Here is a 27145-nt window from a genome sequence, read left to right on the forward strand (position 1 = left end):
TATTTTACTTTAGTTGGTTAAAATTATACTTTAAATTTGACTAATCGACTAATAAGAGGAAGTATTAACTAAAATAATCGTTAGTCGCAGACATTTTAAGAGAGCGTTGTGTATCTTTTCCGTCAAACGCTTTGTTATCTCTCGGTCTGGAATGTTCCGCAGTATGGCTTTAAACCTTTCTGTCTTTACGGAGACGAAACCGGGCCAAGTTAGAGGTCAGATCTGCGGAGAGGCGACCCCGCTCGCAGCCAGAACGCCTCATTTTCTAGGCATTTCTGCGCCGTAAAAAGCAGCCGTGACTGGCAGAGCTGTTAAAACGTCACACTGCGGAACATTCCAGACGGAGCGGCGACGTAACGAGGAGTCCAAAAAGTTACGCACTACTTTAAAGTTCTCGTGTAACGCTCGTATGACACGTTTTGGGTTTTGCATCGTTTGCGCGGGGAGTGAAAGTGAAGGCCTCCGGAGCAGAACAGAAACTCAACATTCCACACAAACACTGCTCTTTGTTCGAAGCTCTGGCTCGGCTCGGCTCGGCGCAGGCCTGATCAGAGCCGGAGAGAGTAGCAAAAATACGTTTTGCTTCAAAATAATATCACTAAAGTAAGCAGAAGTGCAGTAGAAGGGTAAAAAGTATTTGGGAAAAGTAACACACAAGTAGGAGTAACTTTAAACACCACTAACACCAAAATCTAAATCTTTTTTCTTCTGATTATCTGTGTAAATTGGTCAAAAATAGAAATGTACACCTGTCTCTAAGGGTGCATCATTTGCCCAGCTTTATCTGCGTTAAATCTGAGCTGTGTTTTTCATTAATAACATCACAAATAATTAATTTAACCCAATAGTATCAATGGAAGTTTAATATAAATATGAACATTGCGGATCTTTTGTTATCAGTTTTATGTCTCCATCGTTATTAGTTTCTGAGATATGGCAAAACTGTCATTTCTTTGGGACTTCGAGGACCTTAAATAACGGCAGCCGTGGGGTCTTAAATGTCTCAAAAAGATCTTCAATTTCATGTTCCTAAATTAATCCCTTAAAAAGTCTTAAATTATGTTGCCCAAGTCTTTTTTTTTTTTTTTCCACAAAGGTCTTAAGTTTCATTAGCCTATTATTTTTGTTCACTCGAGCGGGGCTGCAGTGCTTTAAAAACAATTACTGACCATTCTTACAAATCGAATGAAGGCATAAACATAAACATGAACTGTTCAAAGCAACGTTCACGGACTCAGAAATCGCCCCAGCGTTCACCTGTGGGAAAAACAAGGCCTTGTACGTAAATAAATTCGGCCTGGCTCCATAAATAAATTATTTTTTGGCCATTTTACAAGCAATGAATTCGACTATAAATGAGTTCTGAGTGCGATTTTTTTAATAAAAGGATGTTTTGTTATGGTCATTATTGGAATTGGAGCTCTATAGGTGCGATGTTGGTCTTAATTTTCATTTAAGTGGTCACAAAAAGGTCTTAAATGTAAAAATCTTATGGACACTGTTAGGATGAAACTTGAGAGGCTTGTTGGACCCAGTAGATTTTATTCAATTGAGCAAATATTCCACAGATTTTCTATTAGTTGGTTTTGTCACATTTTAAAATTGGGTACAGGTTCAATTTATAACATTGGGGCAAATGATGCACCCTACTATTAGGGCTGGGTATCATTAAGAATTTGCCGATACGATGCATACCTCAATACACAGGCCACGCTACGATACATATCACGATACAGTGCACTTTCGATTCGATATGATATATTTCAAATCGATTCTATACAGTTCAATAAAAAATAAAGGCTAAATCGTGGCTGTGACACTAAAAGTCTTTGTTAAACCACTTCTTATGCAAAGTTCATATGAAAAACAAACATTTTTATCATCAAAACAGTAAAAATATCAAATGTGTTGAATAAATGAGTTTCCTTTCACTCCACAAGCAACAAAACTGTAGCACTGTAACAAAATAATTTAGTAAAACACACCTAAAAATACTCTTGGTGATATATCGATACAGTAGCCCACGATATCAATACTGTATCATCACATTAAACGATACGATATATCGATATTCCGATATTTTTGCACACCCCTACCTACTATCTCTGGCTTTATTTTGGCATTTTAGTGCATATTTGTTAAAAGTCGTGTCTGTATCGGCGTCTTTAGGATCAGCAACAGCCAGTACTTTTAGATTTTCGGGTTGGACTAACAGCGCCAACGACTCGGATTCAGGTTATTACGTGACGAGCGCGGACACTGGCGTCTACGGGCGAGACGCGAGGAGCCCCTCTCAGCCCCGACCTGGCACTGTCATCTCCCGCCGCGTCTAGAGAAAATGGAAACTGCGTGATCCGAGCGCAAATGTCCGCTCCGTTTCAAAGTCCGGGCGCACCGATCCGCGTCGTGTTGGATTGTTGTGGCTGTCGGTCGGCTGTCGTCCATCGCTCCAGAGCCCACACCCAGCCCCTCAGGCACTGCCCACTCTTGGGGATTTTTCAGATTTTTCAGATTTTGCTTAGAGGTGGAGAAAAGCTTCGGGAGGCTGTTTAATGGCTTTTTAAAGAGGAACTGTCGGGACAAAACGTAAATAGCAAAATAAAAAAAAAAACAGATCATTTAGAGCGGGTTAATATAAGAACATTTTAAGACTAAAATGCCGAGGCTCACAGCAGCAAATAGAGAGACGGGCAACTGTTTCTAAGGCTGCGTTCAGACTGCAGCCTGAAGTGACCCAAATCCGATTTTTTGGCCTCTATGTTCCTGTATCTGATCTTTTAATGACAGTCTGAATGACACAGATCCGATTTTTTCAAATGTGACCCAGGACACTTGGATATGTGCTCCTGAAACTGATACATATCTGATCTTTTGACATGCGACTTCAGTCTGAACGGCCAAAGCTCATTCATTCGACCTACACGTTATCAACAAGACACAAACGTCACTATTCTGCGCTGAAGTAGGCGAAAATTGTTAATGATCTCCATGTCACTGAAGTGAAGCACATCACCACTCTTGGCTCCGTCTCCACATCCACACGTTCCTTTCAACAAACGTCGCCGCCGCTGTCCCACAAAACACCACGGCCAAAAAACCTCGTCCTTCTCCTTCTCAATCTCCTCCTTAAAACAAGTAAGTTGTTCATGTTCTGGCTCTGGTACGAGAGGAACTTTAAAATCTCCAGGTGCTCGATGCTGTGTCCATGTTTGGACAACTTCCGTAAACACAGAGACGCTCGCTGCGGTTGACGTCGTCGTGTCTCCAGTGTCACATGCGGGACACTTTCAGGGCGTTTAATGTTCACACTGGAGTCACACACAAGACGCATTTAATTGGAAATGTGAACGACCTCGCAAAAACATCGGATTTCACAAAAAATCGGAATTGAGCGTTAAGCCCTTCAGTCTGAACGGAGCCTAAATGTAACGTGAACTGGAGCCAGAGTTGATGGAGCCAGAAGCGTCCCCATACTCCATCTGGCTGCGCTCCAGACAAAGACGTATCATCTCCTTATCAAACCTTACCAGAAAAGTTCCACAGTGCAGCTTTAATACGCTCGCCTAGTTTGTCGCGGTGCTGTGTGTTTGAATATTAACCTGTGTGTTCCGTGTGTTCTTTGTGTGCAGGGATATCATGTCCATCTACAAGGAGCCGCCTCCGGGCATGTTCGTGGTCCCTGATCCTCAAGATATGACCAAGGTAAATGCAGCCGACCTCACCTTTCAACACGAAACACCGAGTCAGAGTTCACACGGTCATGGTCGACATTTAGGTGTTGTAAAGTCATGGAAAATTCACTTTAGGTCATGAAAAAGTCATGGAAAAGTTTTGAAATTCAGGCAGCAAAAAAGGTCTGGGACACTGTGAACGTACGCAATGTCAATCTGGTATAAACATTTACACTGCACTAAACCAACGATGTTCATTTTGTCTTCTTACGTACTTTAACTTCTTGGGTTCTTTTCGTGTATTTACCTTGCAGCGAGCAGCCGAAACATGTCAACAAGGTAAATACACTTGTACTTTACTGTATTGTCTTTACAAAAGTGTGACCTCGCAGCGTTAGGATTCGTTCACTCGACAGTAGGCAGGTACTTTTTTTTATTTAACTAATCGCCGCTGTTTGGTTGTGTCGTATGTAATGCCCCAAAGCCTGTAGGAAGAAGGACAATAACGTCTTTCCCCTTGATAAAATTCACCAAACATTCTCTTTGTTCCGGCTTTAAATCCTCGATCTCGGGAATCGTTGGCAACACTGAATGTTTGTCTCTTCTCTGATTGGCTGGTGACCGAACTCGCACTTCTGGGGTTTTTGCGAACCGTCGAGTGGATTCTGATTCCTGACCATGGATCTATTAAAATAACTGGAGGTGTTGCTGCTTGTATCTGCCTCCAGTTGTTGTAGTGTCACTGGTACTTCAGCGGCAAAAGTCCCATGGGCCGAGAGAAGAATTTTCTCATAGAAGCAATATAATCACAAACTGGTCGTGTTCAGCTGACAGGGACCTATAACTTTCAAAAATGTTGCATTTGTGGGCAATTTTTACTTATTTTTAGATCATAAACTTTTTCTCAGCTCAAAATCCTTCAGTTGTCTTAAAACACGCGTTATAATCGTTCGCTCCGGGTCTGCTCTAGCTCCTCTCGCTCTGATTGGTCAAAGTGATCACATGATACACGAGCCCACGTGTCTTGTGTGCGCTCGTGTGCATTTGTGTGTTCCCGCTGGAGAAAAGACTCTACTGCACATGCTCGGTCGGCCCACACACACCAGAAGAACCTCGCCGGGCTAAAGACGAATCTGGAATCACGAGACATTGAGCTCGGCCCATTGACTTGAATGGGCAGCCATTTTGAAACCCCGGGGCTTGTTCCTGACTAGGGATGGGTATTCGATTAAATTTTCTTAACCAATCGTCGGGAGAATTAAAGATCGATTACCGATTAATCATGAACGTTTTTATATTAAAATGATCATCATTATTATTACTATCTGCACTAATCTGCATAAATAAATTCAACTTTATGACATATAAACCGTAACGACTCTAGAGCCACATCAGCCCGTTTGACATTATAATGTGTTTAATGCAGATTTGTGCAACTCTCACAGAAATAAAACTTAAAACCACATGACTCATTTGCATAAACGGTTCAACTTCTGTCGGATTAAAGGACATGACTCAGGTGAATACAGGTTAGTGTGAACATATTTGCGTTTGTTAAAACCAGGACACCGTACGGGGGGAGGGAGGTGGGGCCTCGTCGTCGACATTGAGCGACTCTCACCTGGTAAAACTTTTTAATGTTTTCTGTCTCCTGGTGAGCTTTTTCCCTCTGGACACCGAAACTCATGTGCTGCTTTGTGCACTGTGCACATGGACTCACACTTGTCCCGACCAGAACAGAAAGCGTGGAATTTCTTGTACAAGTCATCGTCAAATGTGCATTTGTTCTTCGGCATGTTGCAGACTGACTGACTGTTCCTTCTGAGTGCAGAGACACATGTACAGACCCCAGTTTGTCCCCGGACCTGGACGTTTGGTCTCTCTACGCTACGCACAGCAACCTACATTCGGTTTGTCGATTAAAAATGAACGTAATCGATGAAATTCTTAATGATCAATTATCGATAAATCAACTAATCATGCCCATCCCTATTCCTGACCTTGTCGCTGGAGAGAAATGACATCGAGTGGAAGCCCTAGGTGGTGCCAGCCTGGCTAAAATGTCAGTACTGTGTAAAAATGTAGGCCTCGTAGAGCTCAACAGTGACTGCTCGCCGTGCCGTTTGGAAACAGGACTGACTGTTACCTGCTCTCAAATCTGAAGCTCTGTTTGACTGACACGGTAATAAAAGTGTGAAGTGTTCAGGTGTTTAGATGAAGCGAGTCCAGCCTGTTTCACTCAGGGCCACAGGTGCAAACGTTTATGTTGAGTCTCAATCACTGCAATGTTTTAGTTCACCTCACTGATGTTTTTCTCCACCTTTCAACATTCTGTGGTCCTGTGCAGCTCACTCCTGCGGGCACGGCTCCGTCTGCAGCTCTCTTACTCAAGTTAGACTTTACTCTGAGCTTTGTTCTATCACAATCCGACCATAAAGACGTGACTAAAGCCGTATTCGCACTGGATTAGTCTGACCTGTGGACCTCTGCTGATTTGTAATAATTGCGGAGGACGACGCCTGAGATCTTAATCCCCTGTTTGTAATTTGTAAAGTAAAAATTCCGCCGCTAAATCACCTTCTATATTTTGCCAAAAAACGACGACCTCTTTCTTTTCTTTCCGCGTTCTTTTCTCTTTCCATCTCTGTGTCAACAAAATAGTCATTTACGGACTTTGTTTATCCCGTGCAAATGGGCCGCAAGAAACACAGAAGTGAATTTGCAAATGACCAGACGTTCCCAGGTTGTTCTCGTCCCGTGCGAATAGGCCTTTAGCTGGAACTACAACAGGTGAACTGATTTGCTTACGTATGCATTGTGTCAACATTCCACCATAGACATACATGCAGAACACCCCCAGCGCGATGTCACTGCCAAGTTTGATAGCAGAACGTTTTAAAGATTTGGAGTTAAGAAGTGCTGCTTTTGGTCATTTGGGCCGTTTCAGCAGGAAGTAAAACCGGGTCAGAGGGTTTTGTTTGGACACGGTTTACAGGGAAATGGAAATTGAAAATGTCATGGGGAAGAGTTTATGTTCTGACTAAGCAATAAGTCTGTGCAATTAATTGAATTTTGATCATGATTTCAATTTGCGTGATTTGTGACGATCTCCAAACTCATAGAATCGAGTTGAAACGATTAAATAAACAAAGTTTATTTTGGAATATTTTTAATATAAACAAGTATATTTTATTGTTTAAAAATAGAGATTGTAGAACAGTTAGATATATAGTTTATTTTGGCCTTATATGTGTTTTATACATCACAAAACTGCTCTGAGGTTCATATTCGTAGAAGTTATTTATTGTCAGTTTGAAAGTTTTGCGTAAATTATCAGTAACAAAGTGTTTTGTTTTGGGTTTTTTGAGAGAGAGAGAAATGCTGAATAAATCCATTGTGTAACTAAAAAATAATCGTTTGAATAATCGTGATTTCAATATTGACCAAAATAATTGTGATTTTTCCATAATCGAGAAGCTCTACTAAGCAACGAAAAAGTGAGGCTGCCAAACAAAAACTGTCATTAAAAAAAAAAAAAAAAACACACACCTCTAATATAAAATCAATGCATCTTTAGTCCAGGCATGAGGTAAAATGATAAAATATGTTCATTTTGTAATTCTAAATTATCTTAAACGGGCCGGTCAGAGTCAATGAAAGCTGGAGCTGAATAACGCCCAGGTCTGATTTTATATTTTATTTTTACTGTACATTTACTTTTTTTGCTACTTGTTTAGAATTTATTATTACCATTTATATTTTTTACTTTTGTTATTGGGTCCAGCGGTAACGGAGGGAAACGGGCAGATTTTTTTACATTGAAATAGTTCTTATTCAGAAACTAGAGGGAAATATTGAAATAAGTAAAGTATCAGAATGTAGGAAAGAGTTACACTCCAACAGGGTCAAGTTAAACCTGTGAGATTCTTTCAAGTTGTTGACAAAAAATAAAACTCATGTTGGTAACGGAGGGAATGAAATATGCAGCACTTTTTGGTCAATAAATCCAAACAGTGATAACTCTTGGTTCTCACTTACATATCCTTAACAAACTGGTTTGAATATTTGCTTCATATAGTTTTCTACCATATGGTACAAGATTAGGTTGAAAAACCTCTTACTTTTTGACTCATGAGATTTTTTATTAAGAAAGGTCATGGTAACGGAGGGAAAAGTAACGGAGGGAAAATTGTACAAACAAGTAGAAGGTGCAGGATTTTACATCATTTGTCGCTTTTTTCATCTGAATACTTTAATATTACTTCAAAATGAAAGGAAACTATTTCTATAAAATATGTCAGTCCTTCCAAGCTAATTTTTATCATTTTAAATAAATTTTTTTTTTTTAAATCATGTATCTTCATCAACAGTTCAAAGATGGAATAACACAAGATATGATGAAATACATCCATTTATTGACATGATTTGCAGGTCTTTGAAATTTGGGAAATAATTTTTGTTCCATGTTTCATACATGGTCTGTTTAAAACGTATGGAACTTTAGAACCAAAAATGGTACAGAAAAAAGGTCAACAGTTTCATAAACTAGAGTACATATGTATCTGTTCAATACATTTTTATATCAGATGCATTAACTTGAATTTTTGGCCTTGTTGTTTACTTCTGCTACTATTATATTATCTTGTGGTGTTTGAGCTCTTGTGTTCAAATAATTTCCCTTGTGGATCAATAAAGTTTGTCTAAGTCTAGAGAATAGAACATCTGAAAGTGTTAGGTTTTATTTGGACTAAAATAATGGTGGATTTTTAGTGTCGTGCCTTTAAACTCTTCATATTAGAATTGCTCAGAAAGTCTTTTGGAAAATGAACATCAAATGTTCATGTGGAAAAAGGGAGTGACTCTACGACTTCATTATCCTGGAATAAAACACAAAACTCATGATGCACTTTAACTCTTTTTAGCCACTTATTCACACGAAGCAAACGTCTGTTTCGATTCCTGGTCTGTCTCATGTGGTGCTGCCAGAACTTTATTTAGTCAGAAATAAAAGTGAAAACTGTGTTGAGTTCATGTGCTGTTGTGTTGTGACGTGGGAGTGTTCGATTGTGTCGTTCAGGGAGTGTTTGTGTGCAGGTGACTCAGCACGTCTGTGTGCGGAAAGTACCTCTGAACACGCAGCCGCAGTGTGAGCAGGAGAGTACAAACACACAAGATTACTCAAGTAAAAGTAAAAATATCACATGAAAAAATCTACTCAAGGAAAACTATTGAAGTACCTGTTTAAAAATATACTTTAAGAGTAAAAACTAAAAGTATTTTGCAGAGATTTTTGGTTGGGCTCGACTGATATATTGGCCTAAATTTTGCCGATTTGGGCCGATATTTCACGTGGGCATGTTACACCTCGTTATAAAGCTTAGACTCTCTACATTATGTTCATTTAATCCAATTTACAGACAGATAAATGTCCAAATATGTGGCTCCGCATCAGTATTTATCTGCGAAGTCATTTGTCTGTGTGTGTGACGTCGTACTGTCCCTGAACACACCCCCAGAGTCACTCACGTTTTCTTGTTTACACCTGCAGACACAGATCCAAACACTGAGATGATATTCTTTTTACGGACAATCGGTTTGAGTCTGGATTAAAAGTACATTTATTAGTGCAGACTTGTGATGTGAGGAGGAGCCTGTGTGGGCGCTGAGTGTTGGAAACGTGTCGGTTTTGAAGCTGGTTTCGGTTCTTTCTCATCGGTCAGCGCAAACGTTTTGACCCGTGGGCCACAAAGGGGTCTGAAATTTGTTGGAAGGGCCGGACCAGGAGCGGATGGACGGAGTGTTTTGATAATCCACCTCAAAAGAGAAAAAGAAAACATTTCCTTGAATTTCAATTGAAAATCATTACAAAGCATTACAACTATTACTATTATAATTTATTCAAGTTGAGCGGGCCGGATTATAAACATTATAGGGCCGCATTTGTCCCCCGGGCCATAGTTTGTTTAGCGATTAGCTGCTGTAGCTCCCACACATAAACAGGCTGTTTTCTCTTCCATTGGTCTCTTGTAAAGTGACCTATATTGGCCGTATATTTGTTACTGGACCTGCATTGATATGTAAATGAGCTGTGAACAGAGGTGTGAATGATCGACATTTACACATATAATTTATTACCGCAATAGTTAACTTTCTTTACTAGCTGATAGAATGTGATGCAACAATGCCATTAGTCCGACCTACTGTCTGTAAATATGACGTGAAGAAGCAAAATAACAATAAATGTTGCCTAAATAAACCCAATTTAAAATCCACCAGAGCCAAACCTAAGTTTTTTAAACAATTTAAGATTTACGGTGAATTTTCTCCAGCTCCAACTCCCATTTTATCTGTGTCATATCGGCCGCAACAAAAACCATGTCGGTCGAGCCCTAATTTTTGGAACAATTAAAGCATCAAATGTCGTGATTTTTGATAAAGAATGATTTTGAGTGATTCAATTTGATTTCTTATTGTTTTCTAGCTGTGTATTTGCTCGAAGTTGTGGCGTTAACTCAAATTAAATGTGCTAAAAACACATGTAATTTTTAGCACATTTCAGCAGCTCTCAAAGCATAAAGGAAACAACTTCTTACTTTTCAGTCCAGATCTATAAATGGAGCGGAGTAGAAAGTGCAGATACACGCTCTCAGATGTAGTGAAATGAAAGTTAAAAGTTCTTACATAAAGCACAGAGCAGACACCTAAAAACTGTACTTGAGTATTGTAATTTAACTTTTGTAGGGGTTGTGTTTCGAGTAAACTCTGGTCCTTCTGGTCAGTGACCGTCAGTGTGTGTGGTGTTTCTAATGGACACGCCTCAAGTCAATCCTCCGTCGGGAAAAGACTGTGGTTTGGAGCAGACGGAAGAGAGACTTTGGAGGAAGTCATTTGGTGGTTTTGTGTCAAATGGTAATGATTAAAAGCCGGTCGTGTGTTTGTTGAAATAAACGTTTGAAGGGACAGATCACAGTGTGCAGCGGAAACTTAGAAACACTGGCTCGTTTTAAACTGTAAATTAAGATCTCGGTGCCCAAAGTAGTTTGAAAATCTCTAGATGACGGATGTGAAACCTGACAGCTCCCCTCGCCTGACCCCTCCCTTCAACTGGCCAATCCCCTCACCTGGCCCCTCCCCCTGCCCTCACCTGACTCCTCCTCTCACCTGACTCCTCCCTCAACCTCCCTCACCTGGCCCCTCCCCTGCCCTCACCTGACCTCCTCTCACCTGACTCCTCCTCTCACCTGACCCTCCCTCAACTCCTCCCCTCACCTGGCCCTCCCCCTCCCTCTCACCTGACCCTCCTCTCACCTGGCCTCCTCCCCTGCTCTCTCACCTGACTCCTCCTCTCACCTGACCCCTCCTCTCACCTGACCTCCTCCTCTCACCTGACTCCCTCCCTCCTCCTCTCACCTGACTCCTCCTCTCACCTGACTCCTCCTCTCACCTGACTCCTCCTCTCACCTGACTCCTCCTCTCACCTGACCTCCTCCTCTCACCTGACTCCTCCTCTCACCTGGCCCCTCCTCTCACCTGACCTCCTCCTCTCACCTGACCCGTCCCCTGCTCCTCACCTGACCCGTCCCCCTGTCCTCACCTGACCCCTCCCCCGTTCTCACCTGACTCCTCCTCTCACCTGGCCCTCCTCTCACCTGGCCCCTCCCTCACCTGATCCTCCTCTCACCTGACCTCTCCCCCTGTCCCTCACCTGAACCCTCCCCCTGTCCCTCACCTGACCCTCCCCGTCCTCACCTGACCCCTCCCCCATCCTCACCTGACCTGACTCCTCCTCTCACCTGGCTCCTCCTCTCACCTGACTCCTCCTCTCACCTGGCCCCTCCTCTCACCTGGCCCTCCTCTGTTCACCTGACCCTCTCCTCTCACCTGACCCTCCTCTCACCTGACCTCCTCCTCTCACCTGACCCCTTCCCCGTCCTCACCTGACTCCTCCTCTCACCTGACTCCTCCTCTCACCTGACTCCTCCTCTCACCTGGCCCCTCCTCTGTTCTGGCCCCTCACCTGGCCTCTCACCTGACCCCTCCCCTCTCTTGGCATTTAGACAAATGGAGCTCCAGTGTCCACTCGCTCCGGTTCCGGAAGTTCATTTTTCATCCATTTTTCCCGTAGACTTTTCGAAAATTTCAAATATTTGGAGTTTAAAGACATCGCAGGAGCTAATGTGCTAACTAGAGATGCGGTGATATTCAATATAATCTAAAATTGTTCGATACTAGTCACGATTCGATACACCTGCCTTGTCGATACGCACGTGTCCTTCCATGCTCATCATCTTGTCATTTATTTTGGTCAGAGAGGAAAACAGTTATCGCTGTGTCCTCCACAGATACTTAAAGCTGAAATATTGTAACAGGTGTGGATTTTATCTTTCACTCACATTTTATTTTATGTTTATAGCCCCAGGAATGACAAAGATATGAACTTTTAAATACTTTAGAATCACTTTTGGCTTCACATTGACTCATATTTTTTATAAAACATAAAACAGCCTGAGAAAACTGTTTTTATTTTCACTAAATAAAAATTCTGAGCCGTGAATCGTTGAACTAAATGAACCAAAACACTTCACATTTAAACTACAGCTGTACATTTGTTGTACTGTAATGTGTTTATGTGTGTATTGTTGCACTAAAATCATTGTGTTATTTATGTTATACTCATTAGCAGAAAAAAATTACATTCCATTTTTTTTCGGGGGGGGTCTTAAAACTTCCAGTCCAATCCATTTTATTTCTATAAGTGCTGCACAAATACATAATAACAACAACAATAATAAAATGATATAAAATAAACTACTAAAATAATCATATTGGTCTTAAAATAATAAAACCAGTCAAATAAAATAAGAGCAAAATCATAGAATAGCAATAAATGAATAAATCCAATAAAAATACATTCAAAATAAATAAAATGATAGTAAAAAAATAGAATAAAGATAGAATAGAATAAAAGTGGGTCTTAAGAAAACGTATCAAAATAAACCAATATCTAATATCCATGTTGCAGTTGTTTTAAGCCCAAAAAGCTCATTTAAGACACAAGATTTGATGTAATGTTTTAATCACCTTTTCACGGATTTATGAAACTTTAGAAACAGAAAATAAAGTGCAAGTCTTGGGGTTTTTCTTTTCCACAGAGCTGATGAGCACTGAGCTTTCAAACTTTTAATATGAATAATTTCTGGAGGGTTTATGGAAAAAGTGAATGAGAAATGAACTTCTGTAACCTGGGCCGGTCTCTGCTGAGCTCCTCGCGGATCATTCAGCGGCGATACATGAGGATATGGTTCTATTATCCAAATAATTACAGCCTTTGATTCGATAATAGCTTCAACGCAAATGGTTATTTTGATTTGATTACGACGTGCAGCCCGACGTCCCGGTGTCTGCTGTTGACGGGTTTATTTACGTCTCCGTGACTGAGACTGAAACCAAACACTCCCACAGTTTCCTTTATGATAAAACATCTTTTAAAGGTGCTGCCTGGGTTCATCGACAGTTTAACTCCGTGGAAATGTCCGAGCTGTGCCTGGAGAGTTCCACTGTATGGCATTAGTGATAAACATTTCACAGCATCTGGCCACGTTACAGGTCAGATCAGTGGAGCTGCCGCCTGCTCACAAACACAATCTATGTTTTCATGGTGTTTTTAACTATAGAGTACTATAGAGTCATTGAGGAAATATCTTTAATGGGCCCATATTACCGTATTTCCCGCACTATAGGTCACTCTGGATTATAAGGCGCTCTGTCATTGAATGGTCTATTTTCAAACTTTCTTCACATATAAACCGTTTAAAATAAAGCACCTTAAACGAAACACAACAGTTCAATAAGTCAGTCAAACTTTATTTAACGCGTTCACAAGAACTCTCAACTTTGTTCAATTGTAACGTGTAAAAAAAAATACTGTGTGAAATGCTAAATTGTTTGAGTTTTCACAATAAGTCATAACAGTTCAAACAGTTGGGTGATTCCGGCGTCCAGCACGTCCACATCCCTCTCGTCATTATCTGAGTCATTGTGGTTACTGTTCCCTGGAAGTTCAGTTCAGTGATGATTCTGGTCTTGGTGAAAGCTCGGACCACAGTTGATCCTGATCCTTAGCCCGGGCGTCCACGATCCGTTGGCAGATCAGCGCTGTCTCCCTGTCTTGGTGAATGTGTCATGCCACGCCATTTCATCAAAATTCCAGAAAATCTCACGCATCATGTTTTTTTTTAATTTTGAAAAAATTACCAGCTGCTCCCTTACTATCAAGTACCAACCCTGTGAAATTTTAGTAATTTTCGATCAATAGTTTTCAAGTTAAAACTCATTTTATGAGGAGGGTATGTGTCAATTTACAGGCCCAAAATGCGTGTAATTTTTTCTCGGCCGTTTTCACAGGTCGATATCTCCGTAAATATCGCACATACAGGGCTGAAATTTTGTTAACTGTTAAAAATAAAACATAGCTGGAATAAAACACAGTACATGGTCACTGTTCACTTGTGTCATTGTGTCAAATGTGAATGTTCAAGATGCAATAAAAAATTGAAGGAGCTTCATAAAATATGTATGTTTGGTATGATATGAAAGGTCTTTTTCTGCTCTTTCAGGAAAAAAATATGCCACATTTTTTATCACTACCCACATGCCATAAATTACATGTGAAAATCGGACCTTGTTATGTTTTCTTGTTTTTAACAGGACCCTCACACATAACCTATTTCAAATTTTCAACATTTGGTGTTTTTTTTTTACAGTTCATATATTGATTCTCAAAAAAATTTAAGGGTCTCTACACCTACAAGTAGGTTTAAAAAGGGGCTAAAAATGGTACGCCACGGAAATGAAGGAGTTTTTTTTTTTTTTTTTTTTTTTAAGTTCATATAAAATGACAGTGAGTTGAGATACCAAACTTTCGATCGATGTTATTTGAACACAGAGTAGAGGAGGACAGGCCTACAAAATTTCAGCCCTCTGTGTGTGATACTTACGGAGATATCGACCTGTGAAAACGTCCGAGAAAAAATGCCGTGCATTTTGGACCCGTAAATGGACACATACTCCCCTCACTAAACGAGCTGTAACTTAAAAAGTAAATCGAAAATCACTAAAACTTCACAGGGTTGGTACATGATAGTAAGGGACTATTTGGTAATTTTTTGAGATCGCAGTGCGTGGGCCATTTGTTGAAATGGCGTGGAATGACCCGAGTGTGTTCTCCTTCTCTCATCCACTGCTCCCACGCAGCTCGCACTTTCACTTTATAACAGCCTTGAGTTTAAAGTGGGGGTTGTGAGCGTGTCTCTTAACAGGTGAATTTTGATAATAAAAGGAATCACAGTATGTTTTACTCCTGATGCTCCTGACTACGGGAGCCGTGATGCTGCAATTGGAGCGGCTTTTTAGTTTACTAAAGTCGTACTAAGACACAACAATAAATTCATATATAAGTCACTCTGGATTATAAGGCGCGCACTCATTTTTTGATGAAATTAAAGGCTTTTAAGTGCGCTCTATAGTGCAGAAAATACAGTACACTATTTTCTGATCTGTTTCCTCATCAAAAACATACCTGGAGTTGAGTTGCTTTCATTCACACGTTCACAACACACTGTTCCACCTTGTGATGTCATGTGGCCAAACAGGAAGTTCTTTGCTGTGTTTTTAACAGAGTTCCCACTTTTTTGTAACTGACAAAATTTCAAAACTTTTGCATGACTTTTTCATGACCTAAAGTGAGTTTTCCATGACTTTCCACTCACCTTTGTATTGGTATTGTAGTTTTTTAACATTCAAAATACTGAGAGTGCGTGTGAGTTTATTGTCGTCTCTTTTAAACAAAAGGCGCAGACGTTTGGAAATAAGTTATCAATAGGCTATTATGATTAACAGAACGCTGTAGCTGCATGAAAGAGATACTAAAATTACATGACTTTTCCAGAACTTTCATTGAATTTACAAATTGCCTCGACTTTTCCAGGATTTCCATGACCCTGGGAACATACACCTTCACTAGAACCATTTAGATAATTTCAGCCCAAGAATTACAAATCGCTACACTGCAACAAAGCTTGGCCAAAACTTAAGATATAAACACTTAAATCTATCAGAAAATGACTTAAAAGTAGTGAAATTATCTGTCCATGCAGCAAGATCTTCAAATAAACGACCTCTAGACTAGAATGAAGCAGTCTCATAACTAGTGAGTAGATAATAAATCTGAAAACAGACGAACCGTATTGAACCATATGGAAATGATCTGAAATATCCAATCCAACTTAATTTGTACAGCACATTTTATAACCAAAACAGTTTGCAAAGTGCTTCACACAGCAATGAACATAAAACATTTTACTTTAAAAAAAAAAAAAAAAAAATCAGCAGAATTATGTTTCAACCATAAGGACACTAATAGAATAAATAAATAAAATAATAATAATAAAGTCAATGAACAAAAATAAGAAAAATCAATACATAAAAGCGGTACTGAAAAAATAAAATGGATAAAAAAACAATAAATAATTAAATAAATAAAATGAAAGACACAGTGGAGCACACAACTCACGCGGTGTTAAAAGCCAGAGAATAAAAGTGGGTCTTAAGACGAGACTTGGGGGTCCTGTAAGTCGTCTTTGCGAGTCCTGAAAAGCGCTACATAAATGAAATGTATTATTTAAATTTCCACTTCGTGACATCACAAGTTGGAACAGAGCATTTTGAGCTTTGGAAATGTAGACGGACTAATAATAAAGAGTTACTCAAACATGTGTGAATGAAACAAAACACAGCTCCAGCTCTGTTCTTGAGGAGGAAACGACATTATAACACTAAAACCTTAAAGCTCACAAGAGTCCATTTAACGTAATATAGGATCTTTTAATGCCATACTGTGGAACTTTACAGGCAATGAAATAACACGATAACATCTTCATGGAGATTTTCAGGTGGCCGACTCACGACCAGATAAGTGATGTGCCTTTTTAACGTAGAACAAAGAATCTGTACATGCTTTATCCGTCACCGCGTGTTCCTGTGTTCCCTCAGATCCACGCTCTGATCACGGGTCCGTTCGACACCCCGTACGAGGGCGGCTTCTTCCTCTTCCTGTTCCGCTGCCCGCCGGACTACCCCATCCACCCGCCCCGCGTCAAGCTCATCACCACGGGACACAACACGGTGCGCTTCAACCCCAACTTCTACAGGAACGGGAAAGTCTGCCTCAGCATCCTGGGGTAAGAGACACACACAGAGTGCGTATACAGGCACATCAGTAACCCGGTTATTAGCCATACCCCGGTTATGTCAGTATTCGTGTTACTGCGTTTACATGCGCACTGAGAAACCGGGATACTCATATCCACGTGTACATGATCAAATGGAGTATCCCGGTTTCTTGACATAATCTTACAAATGCGCAGGCACAAAAATTAACTTAAATCAATTTCATAAACCAGGAAAAATACAAACCGTGAGCTCCTTTAGCATAAGAAGCTAAGGAGCTACGAGATTTCCACAATCCACTGTGCAGATTCTTCATTAAAATCTTCTGCATAAATAAACTCAACTTTACAACATATAAACCATAAACACTATAGACACATCAGCCCGTTTGATCAGATCATTCAGCTCTGATCACATTTGTTTGTTTTACAGAAATTAAACTTAAGACCGTTTAGCTAATTAGCATAAACTGTTAGCGGCGATAAGAACAACTCGCTCCTTGCGCCGCTGATGCGATCAGTTTCTTTTGGACTAAATGACACGACTCTGTGGATATTATGTGTGTTATTTCTGTGACAGAAGAGGCGCTAATGATGGTAAGTGTGTTCCGTGCGTATAGTGTACAGGAGATAGTTCGTTTTAGCTTTTCAGTGATCACACGAGTGCAGGTCGTACGTGCAGGTCGTACGAGTGCAGGTCGTACGAGTGCAGGTCGTACGAGTGCAGGTCGTACGAGTGAGGTGTACGAGTGCGTCGTACGAGTGCAGGTCGTACGAGTGCAGGTCGTACGAGTGCAGGTCGTACGTACGTGTGTGCAGGTCGTAACGTGTGCAGGTTTAGCGCAGCTCTTTATTTTACAGTCATTTCACTCGTTTGGTCACTTTTATTTATGTTGGTCAATTTTATTTATGTCACTACTGTTGTGGTGAAAGGCTGGAAAGTGTCTTTTGGACACATGCGACTCAACTTTATGATGCAGTAACCGGGATACTGCGTTTACATGCCACAAGTATCCCGGTTATTATCGGAATAACCCAGCTACAGTAACCCAGTTTCTAATAACCGGGATACTGAAACCGGGTTACTGCGTTTACATGCACCATCAAGAAACCGGGATACTCAAAAAACCCGATCATAACCGGGTTATTGATGTGCATGTAAACGCACTCACAGACACACACACACCGCAAGAGGGCGCAAGAGCTGTTCTGTTGGGGTTTTTATGATAAATATTACAGTTAAGGTGTGCACACTAGAGCTGTCAAAAGTATCGGAGGAAAAAAATAGGCAGGTACTGATACTAAAAAAAAAGTCATATTTACAGGACAGAAATAAATCTCTCCTGAATAAAGCTTTTTCACAACAGCTGGAAGTGTCCCGCTGTAGGTTTGTGGAACTTCCGGTTAATGTTTTTCTGTGTGAATGTGTGTCGTAAATCCATGTGTCGTTCGTTCATTCGTTTTTGAATATAAAACCAAAAATAAGAAAATGAAAAAAACAACAGTTTTCTTTATTATTTGTCTCCAAAACCAAAATGAAAAAACAGATAACGATTAGTTTTTTCAGTTTTTGATTTTGTGTTTAAATGAAAAATGGAAAAAACGGATAACGACCGTTTCTCCTTTACGTGACATCCATGACTGCGAAGCCGGACTTTTACACCACATACGGACTGAACCAGGACTAATCCAGCTCTGGGACCACACCGGGACCAGACCAGGACCAGAGACCTGAGACCAGAGCGGGACTGAGACCGAGACCAGAGACGGGACTGAGACCGGGACTGAGACCGGGACTGAGACCGGGACTGAGACCGGGACTGAGACCGGGACTGAGACCGGGACTGAGACCGGGACTGAGACCGGGACTGAGACCGGGACCAGACCAGAGGCTCCGAGCCCACTGCAGGGCCGGAGCTCAAAGCTGAGGCTCGGAGTCAAAACTTTGCTAAAAAAAACAACAACATTTAACCGGAAGTTCCACAAACCTGCAGCGCGACACTTCCGGCCGTTGTGAAAAAAGGTCTAAAGCTTTAGAAAGATTCTCAGCTCAAGATCAATCAGCAGGTTCACTTGTGATTCCAGTAACTTTTTTAAAACCGTAAAAGCTCATAGTGTAACGATATCTAAGTCTCATGATACGATATCATCACGGTATGAACCTCGCGCGTATGATATTTATTACAATATCGTGGGAAAGCTCAAGATTAGAGATGTAACAATATCCAAATCTCTCAGTACGATATTTTCACGATCTACATCTCACGGTACGATATTTATTGTGATATTTTGCTTCTTTTTCTTCTTAAAATTCCTTGACAAGACTTAATCCAAAGAACTAAGACTTAAAAGTGTTAAAACTGTTATTTCTTCTTGTCGTCTGCACTGAAATGGAGCAAAGGATCATGGTCTATGTAGTTCCCTCTGTCTTTTTTAACTGTTGCTGGACCATGACTCTTCATTTAAGCGAAGAGACTTGTAATTCTGTATATTATAATGGTCCGTGATATTATTGTGAGAACTTTTGACGATACGATATCACGATATTTTGGTTATTGTTACGTCCCTAGTAAGAACACAAGATGCACCTTTAAGAAGGTCTGTGAAAATACCTTTAGTGGATCCCTGGTTGTGACTGTGGAGCTCCGTGCCAACTCCAACCCGTCCTAATGTCATTTTAAGAGAAAACAGTAGACCTAACCTGTCTCCTGTGTGTGCGTTTGTGTTGCAGCACGTGGACGGGTCCGGCCTGGAGTCCAGCTCAGAGCATCTCCTCCGTGCTCATCTCCATCCAGTCCCTGATGACGGAGAACCCCTACCACAACGAGCCCGGCTTTGAGCAGGTAAAAAAAAAATGGCGTAAAGTGATCTGTTGCCTCCGGGCCTCAGGGTTTTTCGGCTCCCAGAATTGGACCCTCTTCTTATTACTTTATTTTAGACGGGGGCCCGTGTGAGACTTCTTGCCCCGGGCCCCCGAATCTCTGTCGACGGGCCTGTGTGAGGAACAGACCGTCACTTAGAGATGATCATTTATAACGAATTAAAGCAAGTTTCAAAGATATGATACAGGATACGGTTATTACGTTTGTGAAAGTAGATGTTTTTATTTAAACTCTCCTTAAGGTTAAACTGCAAATTTCTCTGATCTGGCCAAGGTTTAAAAACTTATGTCAGGTTATTCATCTTGTTTTCAGATTTATTATCCACTTACTAGTTCTAAATTGGATTAATTCTTGTCTAGAGGTCGTTTATTTTAAGAGAACTTGTCAAGTAAAATGATCTCACTGCATGGACAGATAATTTCTCTACTTTTAAGTCATTTTCTGAGAGATTTAAGTGTTTATATCTTAAATTTTGGCCAAGCTTTTTTGCAGTGTAGTTTTAAGATTCTGTACAAGACTCCGCCCAAAGGTTCACGTCAGCCGTGTTTAGGGTGACCAGTAGGGTGAATCATTTTCCCCAGTGTCAGAAATTCAACTTGTCCCCAATTTTAAAATGTGACAAAACCAATGAAAAGAAAATCTGTGGAATATTTGCTCAGATGAATAAAACCTACTGGGTCCAACAAAACTCTTAAGTTCCATCCTAACAGTGTCCAAAATCTGTTTTTCTCAAATAACTTTAAAAATAATCCATTTAGGGCCACGGTGTCAAAGAATGTTGAATAGAAATGTTGCTGTTGCGCATCTTTTGGTACCGATTTTATATCTCTATCTCCATAAATTTCCAAGATATGATAATTTTGTCAAGATTTTGAGTGTTTTTTTTTTTTATAATTAGCCAAAATCCACAAAGTCCAAAGATGAAATGAGAGACATAAAGTTTGTTCTTTCTGTAGTGTCATAAACTGTATAAAAAAGTGGAGTGAGTGAGTGTGACGTCACCAGAGCGTCTCAATGACACGTATGACTCAGGGTTTGGTAAACCCAAGTTTCCAGAAAGGATAAGGATGTTATTTTTTTTAAAAACCAACAGATTTAAGGCTTCTGCAGACACTAAATTTCTGTGGCTTTGGCAGGTATAGAAAACTGATAGTAGGTACAGATTGATTTTCAAAACTTTTTTTCAAAAAGTTGGGCAAATGATGCTCCTTAGTGACCAGGCGTCCCAGTTTACCCGGGACAGTCCCAACAGATTTATACAAAACCAGTGATTTGTCTCAGTTTTATACAAGAAATGTCCCAGGTGTCCCTATTTTTGACCAATTTGATCTAAACCAGGACTAAACTAAGACTAAACCTGGACTACATCAACTCTAAACCAGGACTAAAACAGGATCATGACCATTTTTGACTAATCTGATCCCTGCCAACAGTAAAGAGGAGCATAAATTGTCAATTGTTTCACCAAATTACAGAAATCCATGTTTGCGAATGACCATAAAGCAAAAAAAAATTCAACGACAGAAGCTCCTCAGATCATGACTGACACGCTCTTTTACGATTTTATTTATACCAAACATCCCAACCCGGGTGTGTCCCAGTTTAGAAATTTGCAAATCTGGTCAACTTATTCATCCTTCCACGTGACAATTCTCCATAAATGTACAAAAAACAACTTGACAAACCTGGTGCGATGTGCAGGAGTTTGCGTAGAATTCGGTGAACGGTGGATTTTCAGAACAATAAAAGGTAACGTGGTGATCTAAATCCGTGTGTGTTGTGTGTTGTGTGTTGTGTGCTGTGTGTTGTGTGTTGTGTGTTGTGTGTTGTGTGTTTTGTGTTGTGTGTTGTGTGCAGGAGCGCCACCCGGGGGACAGCAAGAACTACAACGAATGTATCCGGCACGAGACCATGAGAGTGGCCGTGTGCGACATGCTGGAGGGGAAAGTGCCCTGTCCCGACGCCCTCTGGTAAACGCCGCCTGTGCTCCTGTTAGACAATGTAGTAGTGTTGTTGTAGTTGTTTTGTAGTAGTATAGTAGTAGTTGTAGTAGTGGTATTTGTTTTTGTAGTAGTTTGTTGTAGTAGTTGTAGTTGTAGTAGTAGTAGTAGTAGTAGTATTTGTAGTAGTAGTAGTAGTGTAGTAGTAGTTGTAGTAGTTGTGTAGTAGTAGTTGTAGTAGTAGTTGTAGTAGTTGTAGTAGTTTTGTAGTAGTAGTTAGTAGTTGTAGTAGTAGTAGTAGTAGTGTAGTAGTTGTAGTAGTTGTATTAGTAGTAGTTTTTGTAGTAGTTGTATTAGTAGTAGTTTTTGTAGTAGTAGTAGTAATAGTTGTTGTTTTAGTTGTTGTAGTAGTAGTTGTTCTTGTTGTTGTTGTAGTAGTACTTGTTGTAGTTGATGTAGTAGTAGTACTTGTTGTAGTAGTTGATGTAGTCGTAGTAGTTGATGTAGTCGTAGTAGTTGTTGTAGTCGTAGTAGTTGTTGTAGTCGTAGTAGTTGTTGTAGTAGTAGTAGTTGTTGTAGTAGTTGCTATTGCAGTAGTAGTAGTAGTAGTAGTTGTTGTTGTTGTTGTTGTTGTTGTTGTTGTTGTTGTTGTTGTTGTTGTTGTTGTTGTTGTTGTTGTTGTTGTTGTTGTTGTAGTACTTGTCGTAGTAGTTGTTGTAGTCGTAGTAGTTGTTGTAGTCGTAGTAGTTGTTGTAGTCGTAGTAGTTGTTGTAGTAGTTGCTATTGCAGTAGCAGTAGTAGTAGTAGTAGTTGTACTTGTTGTACTTGTTGTACTTGTTGTACTTGTTGTACTTGTTGTAGTTGTGTAGTAGTAGTACTTGTTGTAGTAGTTGTTGTAGTAGTAGTAGTTGTTGTAGTCGTAGTAGTTGTTGTAGTAGTTGCTATTGCAGTAGCAGTAGCAGTAGTAGTAGTAGTTAGTAGTAGTAGTAGTAGTAGTAGTAGTAGTAGTAGTAGTAGTAGTAGTAGTAGTAGTTGTTGTAGTAGTAGTTGTTGTTGTATTGTCGTAGTAGTTGTAGTAGTGTAGTAGTTGTTGTTGTACTTGCGTAGTAGTAGTAGTAGTTGCTATTGCAGTAGCAGTAGTAGTAGTACTTGTACTTGTTGTACTTGTGTACTTGTTGTAGTTTTGTAGTAGTAGTAGTTGTTGTAGTAGTAGTTGTTGTAGTAGTTGCTATTAGTAGCAGTAGTAGTAGTTAGTAGTAGTAGTGTGTAGTAGTAGTATGTAGTAGTAGTTGATGTAGTAGTAGTAGTTGTTGTTGTTGTAGTAGTAGTAGTTGTTGTTGTAGTAGTAGTTGTTGTTGTTGTAGTAGTACTTGTTGTAGTTGATGTAGTAGTAGTACTTGTTGTAGTAGTTGATGTAGTCGTAGTAGTACTTGTTGTAGTAGTTGCTATTGCAGTAGTAGTAGTAGTAGTAGTAGTTGTTGTAGTTGTTGTAGTTGTTGTAGTTGTTTGTAGTTGTTGTTGTAGTTGTTGTGTAGTTGTTGATGTAGTTGATGTAGTAGTAGTAGTTGTAGTAGTTGCTGTAGTAGTAGTAGTTGTTGTAGTAGATGTAGTTGTTGTAGTTGATGTAGTGGTTGTAGTTGATGTAGTTGATGTAGTTATGCAGTTGTAGTAGTTGTAGTAGTGTAGTAGTTGTTGCAGTAGTAGTAAGTAGTTAGCAGTAGTAGTGTAGTAGCAGTTAGTAGTAGTAGTAGTTGTATAGTAGTGTAGTGTAGTTGTTGTAGTAGTTAGTTGCAGTAGTAGTAGTAGCAGTAGTAGTAGTAGTAGTAGTAGTAGTAGTAGTAGTAGTAGTAGTAGTAGTAGTAGTAGTAGTAGTAGTAGTAGCAGTAGTAGTAGTAGTAGTAGTAGCAGTAGTAGTAGTAGTAGCAGTAGTAGTAGTAGCAGTAGTAGTAGCAGTAGTAGTAGTAGTAGTAGTAGTAGTAGTAGTAGTAGTAGCAGTAGTAGTAGTAGTAGCAGTAGTAGTAGTAGTAGCAGTAGTAGCAGTAGTAGCAGTAGCAGTAGCAGTAGTAGTAGCAGTAGTAGTAGTAGTAGTAGTAGTATGTGTACCATCATGTACTGTGTCGTGTGCAGGAGCGTGATGGAGAAGTCCTTCCTGGAGTACTACGACTTCTACGAGAGCGTGTGCAAAGAGCGGCTGCACCTACAGGGACAGAACATGCAGGTGACTCCGCCCCCTCCGCACCACAAACACAAACACAACTCTGATCATTTAGTAAGAGTCCGATTCTTGATCTGAAAAATTCCAGTTATGCTTTTTTTTTTTTTTACATCGACTGTATAAAGAAGTGGAACTAACCCCCAATGCACACGAAAGCACAGCAGCACAGCACACGAGCAGCAGACGCGCAGCTTTACACTTTCATTTTAACCGGTCTGACAATGTAACACCGGCAGTGTCATACGCGCGTCCAACGAGCGTCTGACACTGACGCGCTGCTCCAGAGGTTGGAGTTCTAATTTTGCAGCGTCGACGGTGCGTCTCCAAGGTTTTTAGCAGGGGAAAGACAGGAAATAAACACGCGGTGTCAAAATAAACTTCCGATGCCCTTTCAAAATAACTTAACCAAAGTCAAGACAACGACGTAAACAACGCACACTGTGTCCAAGGAAAGGTTAATGATGGACGACGAAAAGTTAATCCTCAGACTGGAGAAATATAACGTGATTTACGATGTCAGACACCAATTCTGGACATGGCACTCGAGACCGGCACATCACAAACTCACACTCTCCCAGCGCGCGGCTTGTACGAAATAGTTCCTCACCTTTTCACACTCGTAGAAGGACAAGACGAAACGTGAAGCAAAAACTACTTTATTTTTCGGACTATAAAGGTGCACCGGATTATAAGGTACAATATCAATAATGTTGAATTCTCTCGTCTATTTTCAAACATAAGTTGCACCGGATTATAAGACACATTAAGCGAAACAGACGACACTTGAGATTGATCCTTAACCCAGGCGTCCACGATCCATCGGCAGATCGTGGTGCAGTTCGCCCGGCGTTTTCTCCCTGTCTTGGTGAATGTGTTTTATGAACACATTCACCAAGACAGGGACAACTCAAATATACACTGAGTAATAATGTGTTTAATGCAGCTTTGACACATTTGTTTATATTTTACAGAAACAAACCTTAAAACCACATGGCTCATTTGCATAAACTATAAGCGCTGAAAAAAAAATCCAGCTTGCTCCTTGTGTCGCTGATGCGGTTCAGCTTCTGTTGGACTCCGTGAGGCTCTTGACTTGCTGTAATACTCCAACAATCTGTCAAGCACTGCAGCTTCGTAGCTTACCAGTCGTACTAAAACATTTTGACTGATATTTGAGCGCTGTGTACCACATAAAATCGATTTGAGGCCAGTTAGCACAACCAGAATTAATACACAAGGCTACAGCAGGACTACAGCACAGAGCAGGTCCACTGCGACATGTAGATGAAGTTTGCCTAATAAAATGTCAAATAAATCTGTGTTTGTCACGATGTGCAACTGGTTTAGTAAATGTGCAGAGGCGCCGCAATATCACTGTAAAACCAATAAGAGAATGTAACTCCAGTTAGGAATCTGAAAAAACTAGTTTTCTTCACTTTTTTCAGTTTTGTGTAAAGTGCCAGAGGAAACTGTGGGTGAGGGTCCAAAAAAAGATGCACAGAGTTTAAGTGCAGCAGTTTGCTTGGCTTATTTTATGCCTAAATTAACATTTATCAGATCAGATGGGGATAGATTTATATAAACACTGACATATATGTGCTAAAATAACTGTAAAATACAAATAGACGCCCCATGTGCGCCCAGTTTGCCAAAAAAAAACAACAACAAAACAAAAAACACAACACTCCCCTCTCACCTTTTTGACCCCTGAACCATTTTCATGCCTGAATGAAGCTCGTTAAAGCTCACAGTTTTAGTGGAATGGATTTGGAGCCGAGTTCCGTATTTGGAATTCTGACCGAGAGTATCATAGCAACCGAAGAGCCAATCAGGAGCGAGGCTGTTGAACGTAAATACTCTTCCCACCAGTCCCGCTGGTTTGACAGGGGGAGGGCGCTTAACTCAACCTTGGGGAAAGAAGGCGCCTGATTGGTCTGTTGATGATTTTGGGACAAAATATCCAAATAAAAAACCCTGGATCATGTAGAGCGAGTTAATACGAACATTGTAAACCAAAAATCTTGCTCTACGTGCTCTTCAGGTTTTTCGTTCAACAAGAGCGTGAAACATTGTGCGTTCTCGTCGTTCTTCTGTCGCTGAATTTTTTTGCTTTATGGTCTTTTGTATGCATGTTTTTTTTTTTGGATTTTGGCTCAACAAATGTCACTTTATTGCTTCTCTTTACTGTCGGTAGGGATCAGAATAGTCAAAAATGGAGATAGTCTTGTTTTAGTCTTAGTTTAGTCCTGGTTTAGATCAAATTGGTCCAAAATAGCGACACCTGGGACATTTTTTTGTATGAAACTGTGACAAAAAATCATTGGTTTTGTATAAATCTGCTGGGACAGTGGACACAGGACTCAGAACTGGGACTGTCCCGGGTAAACAGGGACGTCCGGTCACCCTGATCTTTTGGTTGCACTCCGACATTCCGGCTGGGTACGGGTGCGTGTCGGGTCAGTCGTGGCTGAATAATGCATGAAACTGTAAAGTGTCTCTGAGCGCCTGGATTATAAACGTTCTCTAAATGTGTGGGACGGTCAGGACACTTTATTGCCTCCCGGAGGAACTTTGCCCTTTACTACAGAGCCATTTGCTGCATGACATAAAATCCCACACACAAACAAACACTGCAAACAACATTACATTAACATTAACATTACAGGGAGAAAAATGGTAATATTTTACTCGGTACAAATGTCAATATTGCGCGTTACAATGCTTTTTTAACCTGGATTGAAGTGGTGGGTTTTTCGTTTTTCTTCGTACCAATTCACTAAAAATCACCTCGATATCTCAGCGGTGAAACGCCGATCGTGCTCGTGAGTTCTCTCAGGGACGGTCCTAGATTCCAAGTTCGATTCCGAGTTCTAGCTCAAGATTGGTTTGGTCCTGGTTTAGTCCTGGTTTAGACATGGTTCAGTCCTGGTTCAACTCTGGTTTAGTTCTGATTTAGTCCTGGTTTAGTCCTGGTTCATTTCTCTTGGTTCAGTCCTGGTTTAGTCCTGATTTAGTCCTGGTATAGTCCTGGTTCAGCTCTGGTTTAGTCCTGGTTTAGTCCTGGTTTAGTCCTGGTTCAGTTCTCTTGGTTCAGTCCTGGTTTAGTCCTGGTTTAGTCCTGGTTCAGTCCTGGTTTAGTCCTGGTTCAGTCCTGGTTTAGTCCTGGTTTCAGTCCTGGTTTAGTCTGGTTCAGTCCTGGTTTAGTCCTGGT

The 27145-nt window shown here is 40.5% G+C and overlaps 1 protein-coding gene across 1 annotated transcript in view; it reads left to right on the plus strand.

The window, feature by feature from the left end:
- Nucleotides 1-27145, plus strand: part of ube2z (ubiquitin-conjugating enzyme E2Z) — a 38663-nt gene that overhangs the window by 6714 nt on the left and 4804 nt on the right. Inside the window, exons 2-6 of the mRNA XM_020922573.2 lie at nucleotides 3630-3702; nucleotides 16722-16909; nucleotides 19629-19740; nucleotides 21637-21749; nucleotides 23847-23937. Of these exons, the coding sequence (XP_020778232.2) occupies nucleotides 3630-3702; nucleotides 16722-16909; nucleotides 19629-19740; nucleotides 21637-21749; nucleotides 23847-23937 (577 nt within the window). The remainder of the gene's footprint in view (nucleotides 1-3629; nucleotides 3703-16721; nucleotides 16910-19628; nucleotides 19741-21636; nucleotides 21750-23846; nucleotides 23938-27145) is intronic.

Source organism: Boleophthalmus pectinirostris, unplaced genomic scaffold, assembly GCF_026225935.1.
Source record: "Boleophthalmus pectinirostris isolate CB_2022bp ecotype Guang Dong unplaced genomic scaffold, ASM2622593v1 HiC_scaffold_17, whole genome shotgun sequence".
In the NCBI taxonomy this organism is placed as follows: Eukaryota; Metazoa; Chordata; class Actinopteri; order Gobiiformes; family Gobiidae; genus Boleophthalmus; species Boleophthalmus pectinirostris.